This window comes from Capra hircus, chromosome 28, assembly GCF_001704415.2.
Source record: "Capra hircus breed San Clemente chromosome 28, ASM170441v1, whole genome shotgun sequence".
Taxonomy (NCBI): domain Eukaryota; kingdom Metazoa; phylum Chordata; class Mammalia; order Artiodactyla; family Bovidae; genus Capra; species Capra hircus.
This window is the reverse complement of record NC_030835.1, coordinates 12881542-12895702: the sequence shown is the minus strand read 5'-3', so window position 1 is coordinate 12895702 and position 14161 is coordinate 12881542. Positions and strand designations below refer to the sequence as shown.

The 14161-nt window shown below is 43.8% G+C and overlaps 1 protein-coding gene across 30 annotated transcripts in view; it reads right to left on the bottom strand.

The window, feature by feature from the left end:
* The window catches only part of KCNMA1 (potassium calcium-activated channel subfamily M alpha 1), a 768728-nt gene that overhangs the window by 132475 nt on the left and 622092 nt on the right, over positions 1 to 14161 (bottom strand). For 10 of the 30 annotated variants that reach the window (XM_018042398.1, XM_018042417.1, XM_018042406.1 and 7 more), the window contains one exon: positions 12183 to 12191. The exons of 16 other annotated variants lie outside the window; for them this stretch is intronic. In XM_018042398.1, the coding sequence (XP_017897887.1) occupies positions 12183 to 12191 (9 nt within the window). Of the gene's footprint in view, positions 1 to 5451; positions 5626 to 12182; positions 12192 to 14161 lie in introns of all 30 variants that reach the window. 4 more of the 30 variants (XM_018042424.1, XM_018042425.1, XM_018042423.1 and 1 more) reach the window with 2 other exon arrangements.

The window sequence follows — 14161 nt, the reverse complement described above, 5'->3', positions numbered from 1 at the left end:
CAATGCCTTTTCCGGTTTGTCCTTGAAGAGCCCAGTCCCTTATTAAGGCATCATACGCCTGGGAAGCAAGGAGTCCCACACAAAGCTCCCTCTCCTCTCCTCAATCTGGCCATTCTACTTCCTGTCTCCCAGCTCTGTTTCAAAGGATTTCTTTTAAAAGCTTGGTTGCTGTTTGCCTACTGTTCCCTTTCTCTTTCATCCACACGTAGTGCCTCTTCACAGCATATTTATCTTGAAGAATTTGATGGCACTGTTTTTGAGAGAAAGAGGAGAGCACATCATGGTCCCCAAATGCAAGTCAGTTGCTTCTAGACCTGTGTCATAATAGAAAAAGCAGCTATTTATTACAAATAAAAAAATGATTTGTATGGAGATGTCCTTAGAGATGGACAATTAAAAGGGTTCATTTCGAAGGAAACTTTGCCCAAACATGATGGTTGACTAATAAAGTGCAAATTGTCTTACAGGGAGCTGACCACTGTAGGAAAGAATATATTGCATCACCCTGCTGCTGAATGTGGCTACCAGAAAATCAAGGGACAGACGTGGGCTTCTGCAGTCTTACCTTCTACCAACAAAAGTGCCCTAAGATTCCCACTGAGGTCCATTATGCATGGAATGATTAAATGGTTTCCCAGGCTGAGTTGCTTTCCTGTTTTTCCCTTCCTGTGATGAAGTGCAAATAGCCAAATCAGGGCACATGGGCCAAGCCTAAAGAGGTAGGGCAGAAGCCGAAAGTTGCTGTAGTATTTGTAGCTGTAAACGGACACTGGGGAGAGAGAGAGGGATAAGGGAGAAAGAGAGATTCCACCAGCAAGTGTGAATAAATGGGAGACACTGTGGACCCAGAATTAATGGGTTTTAAAAAATACAAGGCAAACCATGATTTATATTGATTTGGGCTGAGTGTGCTTTGACTGTCCTTTTCCTTTCTACTGCTGATGGTGGTCGTGGGAAAAAAGAGCCTTTGGTTTCAAGGTCTAGAGTAAAATAAACAAAATTTAGGATTGGGGAGCTTGAGGAAGTCACCCAAAACTATACCTACAGAAACTGACTGAGATAATTATGTGCTGTTGATTTTTAAAGGCAGCTTATTAAATTAGATCTCCCTGCAACAGGCATTGGTGACAGTCAGCATCGAGTGTGTCCTATTTCAGACACTCTTCTAGAGCTATTTGCACCCCTGCCCTAGTATCTGATTTTACATACTTCAAAATGTCATTAGTGCAGTCGAGTGACTTTAGTTCTACTGACAACATTAATTCTCTGCCTGTACAAACCAAAGTCTACTTTGGATAAGCTGATTTTTGTTTATTATCTCACAAGACTCAAGATTACACTAAACTGATTTTGGTATTTCTCCCGTCAACCTAATCGTATTGGACTTCTCTTGACCAAACCATTAGAGTTGAATGCCTCCTTGTATTATATTTACACCCAAAAGAAAAGTTGTGCACCATTTAAAATTAGCTACAGCAATGCACAAGTGGGTGTATGTAATTGTGCAGGCTTAAACTATTAGTAAATTGAAAGGCTAGTGTGAGTGATCATACATGTGCTCTAGCTGAATCTATTTCTGAGTGCAAGTCTAAAGATCTATTTCTCTTTGAGCACATGATTAATTGTTCATGCCAGGGTTACTGATGGTTGCAGCCAGTACCATGTCAGGCAGACCTCAGCAGGTCTGAATCAACAGGGTCTTATATTGTCACTGTATCATAATTTGGATTGTCCCTTTTCGATTAGATTTAACAATCAGATATCAGGCAAGGCTGAAATAACAAGAATAAATTCTAAACAGAGAAAAGACACTATTTTACAAAATTATATGGAAGAGAAGTGGAACCGATTAGAACTTCAATCTATATTTATGTGTGTGTGTGGCTACTGTCAGACATATATATGTATGTTTGAGAGTACTAGAACATAGCTACTTGTGAAAAGTCTCGGGCCCATACCATCTGAGCATCTTTTAAGATAGCTGGTACTTCTGTTTAGGATCAGGCAAAGTAGAAGCAGAATCAGAATGATCCAAAAATGGTGCACAGCAATTCTAACCCAGCATATTGCATGGTTCATTCCTGCCAAAAATAGAATAGTCTCGTGATGCGTCCCTACTGGTCACTCCTTGTCTAACTGTTCTGACATTGCTTGTTAGGTCTTTTGTAAAGAACTCTTCCTTCTCTGCAAGTCTTTTTGTCAGCACGGTGTTCACGGACATCTCACAAGTTCAATAGAAGGAGACATCTGTGAGAAAAGCATGTGACTTAACAACACAGGGAATGTGTAAAGGGCCACACCTCCAAGGAGAGGTCCACGGAGCAGGCAGGCCCTGCTGTTAGGAGGCAGATTTTTAAAACTGTGTGAACACTTTTAATATATCGCTGCTCCTCTGGGAACTGGCTACTTCTTTTCCCACTTCAGAAAACACATAATGGGACTTTGCGTTTCAATTTAATGTCCCTTGAAAACAGAAATCTTTCCCCTTATAAGAAAAAAAAAAAAAAGTAAAGAGGTAGAGGAAAGGCAAAAGAGAGCAAATCAGCGAGTCTCCAAAATACACCGGCTCAACTAGGAAACTGCGACCAAAGCAAGCTCCATAATAGTATAATGACCTTTAATGACTGTCTTGGGAAACAATACAGCCCCAGCATAAAAGACAAAGGGCAAAACCCATCATGGTTCTGCTGACAGTAATTCAAGATGATTTTCAGAACAACTAAAGAATGTAAGAGAAGTAATCTGATCCGCCCATCTGACCTCACTTTGATGCAAGGGCCCTTCTGCTGCCATTTCTAATTGTCAAACCCTCTACGTCTCACATCTGTTCATATTTAATGAAAAGCCCACTCTCACCACTGCTTTTTGAGGCAACCAGCCCTGTCCAATGGGCACCACCCAACCCCACCACTAGCTAGGGGAGGCCGGGGATTGCTATTGGAGCTCTGCCAGTGGAATTCTGCATAGACATAGACATCCTTTAATTGGAGAAGAAGGGCTTACGTGGGCCCACAGAGGGGCTCAAATTGGAATGGATTTTTCTAACTTATTATTAATGGTCAAAGGTGAGTGGACTCACACAGGGATGGATGAAATCTGCTTTTGTTTGATGGAGTGACGACGGCGGGGAGGCTAATGAAACAGAGGAGGCAAACCGCCCCCCTGAGCTGTCAGTACCAGTTACGCCTTTGACATACAGCCCAGAGCACCACATTCGCAATAGTGGGGCTGATGCTGGATGCATAGAAAGACAACAATCTCATGCCCAGGATGTTTCTGAGTAGGTGGGACAATCCCACCCTTAATTCTTCTCCTGGTCGCCATCAATACTTGGATTAAATTGCAGAGCTGAGAAATCCCCCCAATTATGGTTTTGCCTGCATAAGATGGAAATTGCACATACTAGGCATCATGGGCCTCAAGCAGGGGACATAGATTTGCTGTGATTGGTAGAGGCGGCCAGTGCCAAGACATGACCACAGGCCTGAGTTTAGAGCCCGAGTGGCTCCTTCCTTTTCTCCACTTGATCTCTGGCCAAGGTTTTAGAGCTCGGTGGTTACTTCAAAATAGAAGTTGTGCCTTAGGTGGGTAACCAAGGGGGCTGGTGCTTACATTTGCTGCCATCAGTCAAAGAGACGTGGTCAAACTGGAGCTCACTAGAGCTCACCCCTCCACCACCCCTCCTGCCCAGCTCCTGTCTTTGAACCTGGTGTCCTGCCACACATCACAAACAGGTTCTTTGCATGGTTGTGACCCAGTTCACCACCATGGTGTCATATGAACTGGAGAGATCTGTGATGAGAAGAATGGAGTAAGGCCACATACTGTGGCATCTGAAGATTTCAAAGGAAATTTCCTTTTGAGGATGTTAGGCCACTGTGATTGGGACAGTCCAAAATTCCTCTCACACTACATCTATTCAGTGCCACTGCAAAAACAATTAATCCTGTCCCTTGGCACTGTTGTGAAGAAGCAGTGAATCACAAACCAGAGGCAATGATGATTCTCTGGTCCTAGATCAGACTTTTTCAAAGGCTGCTAAGACTGCTCCCAGCACAGATAACGTCTCAGACCTCAACTGTGAGTTCAAATATCAGCACCGGGCTTGCCACACTCCGATGTGTACAGTGGGATGAGGGCTCCCTCGGCCCAGGACACCCCATGGGCCACAGCCATACAAGCACATCATGCTGGGCTCACCTTCAACACTAGCATGTAAGCCAGCTAACTTCGCATGGGGATAAATTCTCAAGAGCGAACTGCTCTTCCCCCCCCCCCCCCCCCCGCACCCCGGTGCCAGTATGAAGTAACTGCTGCTGGTGAAAATTTAGTTGAACCAGCTCTGGGCACTTAGAAGAAAAGATAATGGATAATATGGTTACCAACAAATATGACGGGTGCTTCCAAGAGGAAGTGATGAACACAGATGGAAGGATCAGCTTCTACCATTCATGCTACCTAATAAGGTGACAGCCACCCTGAAGGTATCCAAGTCCTCACGCAAACCACAACCTCCTCTGCCCTTAGAAGAGGACCCTCAGTGAATAAGCTGGAACTTTCAGTAATATCACCTACGAACTGTTTCAGTAAAACACCAGCAAAGTCCACGCTGAAGGCAAGGAATGGGGGTGTGGTGAGGCTCAGACGTGCCAACTGCCACTATAAGACCACGAGAGACTCTGTAACACCTCTGAGCTTGTGGGGGGCAAAGACCGACCCCAAGGACTGCACAATGGACACAAGGAAACCAGGGAGATTCTTGGCTTATGATTCTTGCTGTTATTCAGAATCACCATTGTGACAAGACAGCTTAGTTAAACGGGGGAAAAGGGCAGTTAATAATGAACTGATCCTTTGAAGGAATCATCACTGGGAGAAAAAACTCTAGAATCTACCAGCCTGTAAGGGTTGGCAGATTCAGAATATTCTTTTTCAGAGCATCAGGAGGCAATCCGGTACTAGAGGAATGAGATACAAGTTAGGGAGACACTGTAAAGAAAAAAACAACAAAAAAACCCATCTGCATGGAAACCCTGTTGTAGTTTGGAAAGTATCTAAGCTCACTAAAAGCACTTTTATGCCAGAGCTGGCTTGTTCTCTCTACATCGTTTTCCTACCTCCTTTCAACCCAATCCAATGTCTAACGCCTTTCCCCAAAGAGTAAGGCATACATTTCCATGCATCTCTGTATCAATTCAGCATCTGATGTGCTGTCATATTAATTTCTTTAAAGGAGAGAGGAATAATGTCACTGGATTATAATATCACAGCCTGCACGCTCTTACAAGAAACGCAAGTTCACAGAACAGGGAGGGAAGCCTCCCCAGCACAGAGGGGGACACGTCACCACACACAGCGGGAGGGAACACAGCGCCACGGGCACGCCACGAGACGGGGATGACGCCACGGACAGCACAGACATGGGACTCTGTGTGTTGGGGTTGAACTTACAGGCACGGAAAGTGGTGGAGCAATCACTAACAGAGAGAGAAGAAAGTGGGAAGGCTCTCTCAAGGGTGTCCACGTTACCACGCACACGGCCTGACATGCACGAGCAGTCACGCTCAGAACGTCCGCAATCAAAACAACATGCCCGTCTCATTCTCTTGTAGATGGACATCTTGGCTATAACCACAGGGGTCGGATGGGAGGAGAGGAAGAGCGGTAGTTAATGGCAAAGTCACACACAGCGAGGCAGCTGGAAGGGAGCTGAAGGGATTGAACACAGGTCTTAGTTCACATTAACAGACTTGACCCAGAAAAAATAAAATGCAGAGAGATGGTTGGTAACAGTTTGGTTGTACATCGAAAAGAGCAGAGAAAGTATCAGTGGCCTGTCGAGTCCTCCAAGGCTGCTGCGTATTATTTCTCTCCCCTATGTAAAGCAAGTGACCAGAGGAAGGGCGTGGCTGATGACCATAGTGTTGTTGGATAAGAAGCAGCACATGTTAGAGACAGCAAAAACGTAACCAACATTTTTTTCCCCTGGCATGATGAATATAGGAGGACAAAATAAACACACAGCCAATCAATTAACTCCTTATGGGTACAATAAATGTTTTTTTTTTTTTTCTGCAAGATGCAAGAATATCTAATATGTAGGCTTTCTAATTTCCATCCATTTCTGGGCATTAGGCAGAGGCCGGGACAAGCTTTCATCAAATTAGATGTGAAACGATTACATGTTAATATCGAATCTGAGGATGCCTCTGTTGAACTTCCCCAGAGTGAATTTACATGATGCCTATAGGAATTTAAATGTACTCTTGACAGAACAAATATCCAAATCTGTCCATGTAAGAAATGCAGCTACTCCAGGCGAACGCTGCATATTTGACATTAAAAGCATTTCACAAATAAGAAATCACCAGAAGCATATGAGATGCTGGTCTGTTGAAATGCACTGAGCTACTCATGGGTGTATTTTCTGCTTACAGCTCAGAGAATGAAAATCGCATCTGCTTTTCTCTCCCCACCCACCAAAAATTCAGAAAGCTATAGGGTTATTGGTTAACAATAATTTTTTCCTATACAGAAAATATTGGCTAGCATAGATGAGAAATTATAAAACATGAGATGAGAGAATAGATCCCACGTAAAATATCTTACTGAGATCTGCATGAGGCCTTGAGAGCTTGTCTTAAGCTACTATCATAGGTTCGGCACTGCCTGGGAATCCAACTTGAGTGCTAATCCACAAAACTTGTTGGACCCCACAGTTATAGTTCTCAAGGCGCTTCACCTCCACCCTTCAAGCCAATTTAGATTTCAGTACAACGAGAAGCTTTTGTACCTCATTTTGATGCTACAGCAGGCAAACATCATGACTTATCCTTAGCGCATGCCTGCCTGCTCCTCTCACAAGATGGGAGAAGAATTCATGTTTATTCCAAGCATCACAGCCAAATAGTCAGCTAGATTGGAGAGGTGTTATTCCCTGTGCCCATACGTTTCATTTTGAAAGTCATTTTTACCCCATTTTTTTTTTCTTAGTGGAGAAATGGTTGCACTCTTACTTTAAAATATGGCTCGTGGTTTTGCCCTCTTTGAATGTTACCGTCACCAGGAAGAGAGGTTTAAATCTCTCCAATGGGTCAAGTCCTGTTCTAAGACCTTTATGACTTGCCATCCAGTCTATTTGTCAAGCAGGGAGAACGTTATGATTGTGAGGAACAGGCACTGGGGGAGATGAATGAGAGATCTCTTCAGCAGCAACTCCATTCCCGTGATCTTGGCTCACACTTCTAGCGACAGGTTCTGTTAGCATCCTAGCTAGCCAGTTGTTCAGGTCATCACCATGCAGCCCCAGCCCTGTTCGATGCGTCATTCCTGAGCTTAGCTTTTACAAAGAAAAAAAGAAAAAAATTCCACTATAGCATTTGAATCAGAAGAATTTAGAAGGCACGGTATGATTGCCCAGACACCCCAAACAGCAGTTGTTGAAGTCAAGAAAGGGAAAACAGTCTTCGGTGGAAGACATGAAAATCAAGTTATTTTAAATGCATCCAGATCCGGTGCCCAACTCACAGACCACTTGCTTGTTTTTTCCTTCTCAGTTCTTTTACTGGAAATATTGACTTGTTATTTACACAGAGGAGGGAAACGAAGATGATTTTTTGTTTCGCTGTAGATAAATTGTTTTGAAAAAAAATTTTAATCAAATGCTGTAGCAGAAGAGAAGCCCATCAAACTCTGAAATGCTATGCTTCTCATTAGCAACAGTGCCTGGTTTTCGTTTTCATACTGCCATTTTGGGTTCATACACAGTAATAGACTCTGACACATTTATAGGGAAAAAAAGTTCTTATATGTATACTGTCTTTAAGGACAAGGGGAGGGCGGAGGGGATGGAATAACTTTTGAAATGGTTTTGTCAGGGGTAAACCCATCATAATGGGTGATTGAAACCTCCTACTTGATAAGAGTTCAGGAGGAAACACAAACTTCAAATCAGTGCCTCTCGGGGACTGTTTGCAATTGTTACTGTTAGCTCTTCTGGAGACCATGCATTGTTCTAAAATTTCATAGTGTTAGCATGCAGGAACAGGCTGAAACTAGTAATCAAAGCAGCAAAAAGAAAAAGAAAAAAAACTTGTGCTATAAGAAGATTAAATGTTAATTGTCAGCACTCACATTCCAAAGCAGCATATGCATAAGAAAGAAAACATGCCATTTCTCGTCATTCCTTCCCAGTCATCAGTTTTACAGTCACACCAAATCCAAAAGAGAAATCTCAGGAGACAAACAAGCACCGCCACACACACACAAAATCAGCGAGAATGATCAATGAGAGGCTGAAAGACAAGACAAAAACAGTTAAAAAAGACTGAGCGCCACACGCTGATAGACCTTTGTGAATTACAGCGTCTAGACCACCAATTAGGAGGTTGGCACTTTTGCTTTACTTCTGAAATAGTCCATTTTCACTGATCCCCCATCGGGTGTCTTCACCTATATACTTCTGGGTCCACTTTGTTAAAAGGTAAGGCCCATTCTGACCTCCTTCTGGTGATTGTGATTCATCGAGCTTGAAGGATGTTATGTCCCAGCCAGGAAGAACCTTCCACTGGGCCATGTTATGAGTCACAAACAGGCTCTTTAATTAAAAATGGATGAGGGTGCGTCTCTCTGGTAGTAGCCGTTCCAAGAGAAGTAGATACTCTGTGTGTAAAATTATACTTTCAAGTTGTAAAATAAAATTCTATCAAAATTAAGTCATGGATCTCCAACTTTAGAAAACACCTTCCTTCCTCATCCTCCTTGACTCTCTCTCTCTCTGCTTCCTAATCCTTTGTTTTTGTTTTAGTGAATTGAGGCTGTTCAGAATTAACTGGTGTTTATTTCCATGTCTCCAAGACTGTTTCCTCTTTTAGAGCTGATGTAGGTTCGAAGGTTAATTTCAGATATCAGAGTGCCACTTAAAACTCCCAAGGTTAGGTTTCAAAGGGCAATTGTGAAAGTTTCAGTATTTATTTAAAACAGAAGTTAAGTTTCCTATCTACTCCCTGGCCACATAGAGTGCCCTCTCTCCTTTGGTGTTTGCTGATTTTCTTTTTTTATCTAGTCACCTAATGCTCTCTTCCCCAATCTCCATCCTCAGAAAAGGGAGTTTTCCACAGGGTCTCAATGGTAATGCTAAGTAGACCTGTGAGGACATCTAGTGGATCTGTGTGGAAGAGCAGCTAGTTAACAGACCACCCAAACAAGCTGGGTGAAGATGCTGCGTGCCTCTAAGAATTGAATCCTGCGGTGCATTTCAACTCAATGGCTTCTCCCAATCCACAGAAGATTTTTAAGGAAGAGCCAGGATGAAAGCGAGAGAGGTTCCAGGACAGGGTCCTAGAGTGGTCAAAAGTGGCAGCTTGCATGGGCTGTGCAGTCATGGCCCATAGAGCAGGACCGCTTCGGCACCGGCTGGCTGGGTCTCCTTAGAGCCCGTTACAGCTTCTTGAGACAGGGAACAGACAAGAGTGTCGTGGAGAGGTGTCCATGATGCGGCTGCATGTCATTCCATTTCAGCGTTCTTGGAACTTTATGCTCAATTAACTGTCCCCATCGGCTGGCTTAACTCTGGGAAAGCAGAGAAATACAAGCCCCTGGAGACGCCGTTTTCTCTTTGGCCCACATCATAAGGTTCTTGTTCTTGGACTAGTGCCACAGATTCAAAGAGGTTGTGTGGTTGCCAAGAATTAGACCCTAGGTCTCACCTTTCTCCTCTAAGAACTTTGTCCTAGCAGTTTTACAATTTGAGAAAAAGCTGTTATGTCCTTTCCTTCACCACGATGAAGTGCACATTCATCCAAGACTTCCATTATGACTTCCTAGTGCTATTTTTAGAGACAAAAGCATTTTCCGCATGGACATCTTCAAAGCTGTTTATTCAAGTGTTGAAAACTGGAAGATTTCTCAGACATACTCTTGGACAACTTTTCCTATACGTGCAAAGGTCTCGATCATGCAAAAGGAAACCTGTAGAGAAGGGGCCGCTGTAGATTAGCTTGGTTACTGCTCTTTCCTTGTGTCAAGCTGACAGTCAGTTGTCAAGTTCAGGTTCTCTGCTGGTTAGCCCTTCAGAGCCAAGCTTGGAATGGAAGAGGGAGTTGGACTCCATCCCGTTCTCACACCATCTGCCTCCTGAATCAGCAACCAAATTGTCAGCCAATTTCCAATTGTAGAATCTTAATTTCCAGGGTGGGCTGGGAGGGGCAGGAAAAGCAGTGCTCGACTGAAAGGCTCAGGTGGAGTTTTCCAACTGCTGGGAAAAAATATTGTAGGTTTCAAATGGAGCAATTCGAGGCAAGACTGGAGTGGAAGAAAAAACAAAACAACAAAGCCCTGCTCTTCAATCAGATTGCAACTTCATGTTTAAAATCAGTCCAATGAAGGATGGATTATTTGCTGAAGGCAGAACTCTAGAGCTGCTCCTCGTATGCTTGGCAGCAACTAAAATTTTAAGTCAAAATATCCATGGAAGAAAAAGTCCACTGAGGTGTAAGATGGAGGCATTTGATGGAACGATGGAAATCCGAGAGCATTCTTTCAAGTCCTATAAACGGGGAATGATGTCTTCACTTGGTGAGATTCTCCAACCAGCTTCTGGAGGGAGGAGAAAGACCTTCCCAGGTAGTTTTCCAGGAATGGAAAGAAGGGAACAGAAAAGCTGGTTAATGATAGCAGCAGAGAGCACGCTGAGCTAGTAGGGTGATCCTGCCCTGAACGCTGTACGGTGGCTGGAGAAGACAGAACAATTTGGCACTAGAGTTGTTTGCGGACTGACACCATGGTTTCCCTCCACTAGATACAGTAGGCAGCTTGGCAGGAAGGAAAGCTGTCCATGTCCTCAAGCCATTTTTCAAGATGTTCTGCAGATAAAGGGAGCCATGGAGCCAATTCTGGCAGAATTTTGCCCCAAATTGAAGGTCACTTTTGTTTTGTTGGTACACAGAGTATTCCATATCCTCCAACGACTAGCCCAAACCCGATGCCAACTTTCTTCTTCTTCTGCAAAGGAGTAAGGGAGAGCCAGGTGCAGAAACATCTCCTCCACATTCCAGGGCTGCTGTACTGAACTGGTCTATAGGTTGGGTCTCTTGTACATGAGTAAAGATGAATGCTTGTTGCTGGTGCCATGGAAAGTAGCACTGTTCGAAGGCATGCATGGAAACACTGGCCTGAAAGGTCATCATCAATTACCACATCTTGCTGGGAGAGATGGTCCCATTCTTTGAGCAACTTAAGGCTCAAAGACTTACATTTACTCATCCAGGCTTCTACACAGCTCATTAATAAAATGGAACATATTCTTTGAGCCATCCCATTCTGCCTTAAACAAGTAAGCAGATCTTGCAAGATGTCTAGGTATACAGGAACTAGGTATGTCCTAGTGGGTATTGCTGAGGGAGAAATTTTATTTTAAAGCAAAGGTATTTCACAGACTATAGAAAATAATTACCACTGTGGAAATACTTGTCTCCAGTAAGGCAATTTAGGTACTTACAGTCCCAAAGTTGGGTGTCCAATTAATTCTCTCTCAAGCACTTACTCGTGTAGAGAGGCTCGTATGGTGTAATAAATATATCACCCTCTATATATCTCTATGCTTATATATAAAAATGTACATTTTTACATATAAAGTACTGGTACATATCATATATATATATCTCAACATGGGAATATATATGCAGCATATGTGTTTCCTTCAGGATAGGAATTCAAGCTTAATAGTAGAGGAGACCAAGTATAATTTATCAAAGGCAAGCATGACAATGACCTCCAATTGATGAGGCTTCTAGAGCTAGTGGTAATTACCTCAGCCGACTCAGTGTCCGCTCAAGGTCCCTGAGACAAGGCCTTCAAGAGAAACACTGTTGTCAAGGTCTTATTTTCAAGTGGAAAAATAAGACAATGCCAGAAGCTGGCAAGAGGTTGGCAGGGAGGGGGGAGTATGGGGGGCAATGGAAGGGGTGGGAGGTGGATGAACAGAGAGGGGTTCCCTGCTCGCAGGGTTCTCCAGCTCCAGGCTACTCTGCAGACCAAGTTGGGGCATGATGTTACTGCTACATGCAACATGAATACCAAAAGAAAAAAGAAGCTGCAACTGTACAGAAAATAAAAGAAGTATCTCTTCTAGAGAAAGACAGGGGGAACTGGACTCTGGGCTGCTGGGAACCCGTTTTACTCACAATATATCACTACCAGTGTGCAGTTAAAATAGAGTAGGGGCCGTATTCCAAGGCAGCAATGAGAAAAAAAAAAATAAATCAAAAATATGTCAATGATTAGAAGTTAAAGAAAATTCCTTCAAAATACAGCAATTTAGAACATGACTTGTCCCCTAGGAGTCCACCTTTTGGCAAACTTTTAGAAGCTGGGGGAGAAAAAAGGAAATCATTAGACCGGATTTGTTACACAGAAAAAGAAAATGAGTAAATAGCAGATTTTGAGAACTTGCTCCTTGGCCAGACAGCTGAATTTGACTCTCTTCCTGGATGGAGAACTATGAAAAAATGGGAAAAAATGCAAAAGTTAAACTATACTACCACAGAATTTCCAGAAACAGAGTGTCCACACTCAATATTTCTCCAGGTGGTATGACATAAGACGTTTAAGACTGAATGGAGGTGAATGGGGACGTTGGGGATGGGGTGGGGAGATTTAGAAAGGGAAAAGCGAGGTTGGGAGGGGAGGGTTAGAAAACAATAAAATCCAGAGACGTCATCAGCTCTGCCCTCCCAGAGACATATCATTCCAGGATGAATTATTAATACTAGGCCTACCAGGTTTGGACAATGGAGCGTGGGTCTGCTGCCCTCTCCAACTTAGGGTTACAGCCAATGTGTATTCAAAGGCAGGAAACCACCCCGACTTGCATACATTATTAACACTTCTAGCTCCTTCTAATAAAAGTTTCTTTGCAACCCTAATCTATCTCCCCCAATTTCCTAACCTGCCCAGTATGCCCAGGGAAGTTCAAGTTTAATCATTCATTTTATTCTAACCACCCTGCACACATATGCATCGGCTGCTACGGCCTTTTAATGAGGAAGAATGGTATGTGGACAGTTCTGACCGCTATCAAGCATTAGCCTCACAGCTGAAGGCCTCCATGAGGCCCTCGAGGGGAGAAGGGTGCAGAGAGAGGGAGCGAGGCCCTATCTCACTGCTTGGCTCTGCAGGGACAGTCCTTTTGTAGCAGTCTGTGCTGCCCTGTAGGATGGGAGATCATTCGATTCACTAGCTGAACTGATGTTAAAGGTAATGAGAGTAGAATTATTTCAAACAATTAGGTCCCTCTGTCTCAAGGGTGAAGCTAAAGCCAGCTGCTGCTTGCTTGCCTGGAATCAAGATGGAAAGATATCCTAGAGGTCAAATCTTCATTTCCAGGGACTTAAAAACCTGACTGCTGGGTTCCACGTCAGTGCCCAGTGAGGAACATGTCAGCATCCAAGCAAGAGTCAGCATCCAAGCAGAAGTCATTCCCTGCCATTTCCATTCTTGGCTCCCTAGAGCCTGTTCTCTGTCTAGTCACCAGGGAGATTTTTTAAACAAGAATGGATGATATCATTAACTTGCTGAAACTCTTGCAATGGCTGTATTTATTATAGGAATAAAACCCAAGTTTCTTCCCATGGCCCCTGCCTGACCTCATCTCCTACCAACGTCTCCCTGGCTCCACCAGCCACACTGGCCTTCCTGCCTTTGCTCAAACACCACCAACTTATCCCTGCCTCTGCCCATGCTGTTTACCTGGACTGGATCTCAGCTTCAGCATCATCTCCCAAAGAACGCCTTCCAGACCTTTCTGGCTAAAGCAGCATCCCCTACAAGATCCCTCACACTCTCAGGTCTCCTCTCTCTGCAGAGCACTTGTCTCTCTCTGAAGGTATTTAATTATTTCTATCTCACTGCTTATCTCCATACACCAGAGTGAAGACTCCAGGAGGGCAGGGATTGTCTTATTCACTGCTCCCTCCCTGGCACCAAGAATCGTGCCTTGCACAAAGAAGGCACTCAAACACATGTGAATGAGTGACCAGCAAGTGAAAGGCGCCTTGCCATTTCACTGATACCCCATGGGGCCAGATTCTCTGGCAAGTATCTAGTTAAGGGTTATTGGCATTAAGACTCTCCTGCATTCCCCAAACCCCTCCACTACAAGGGT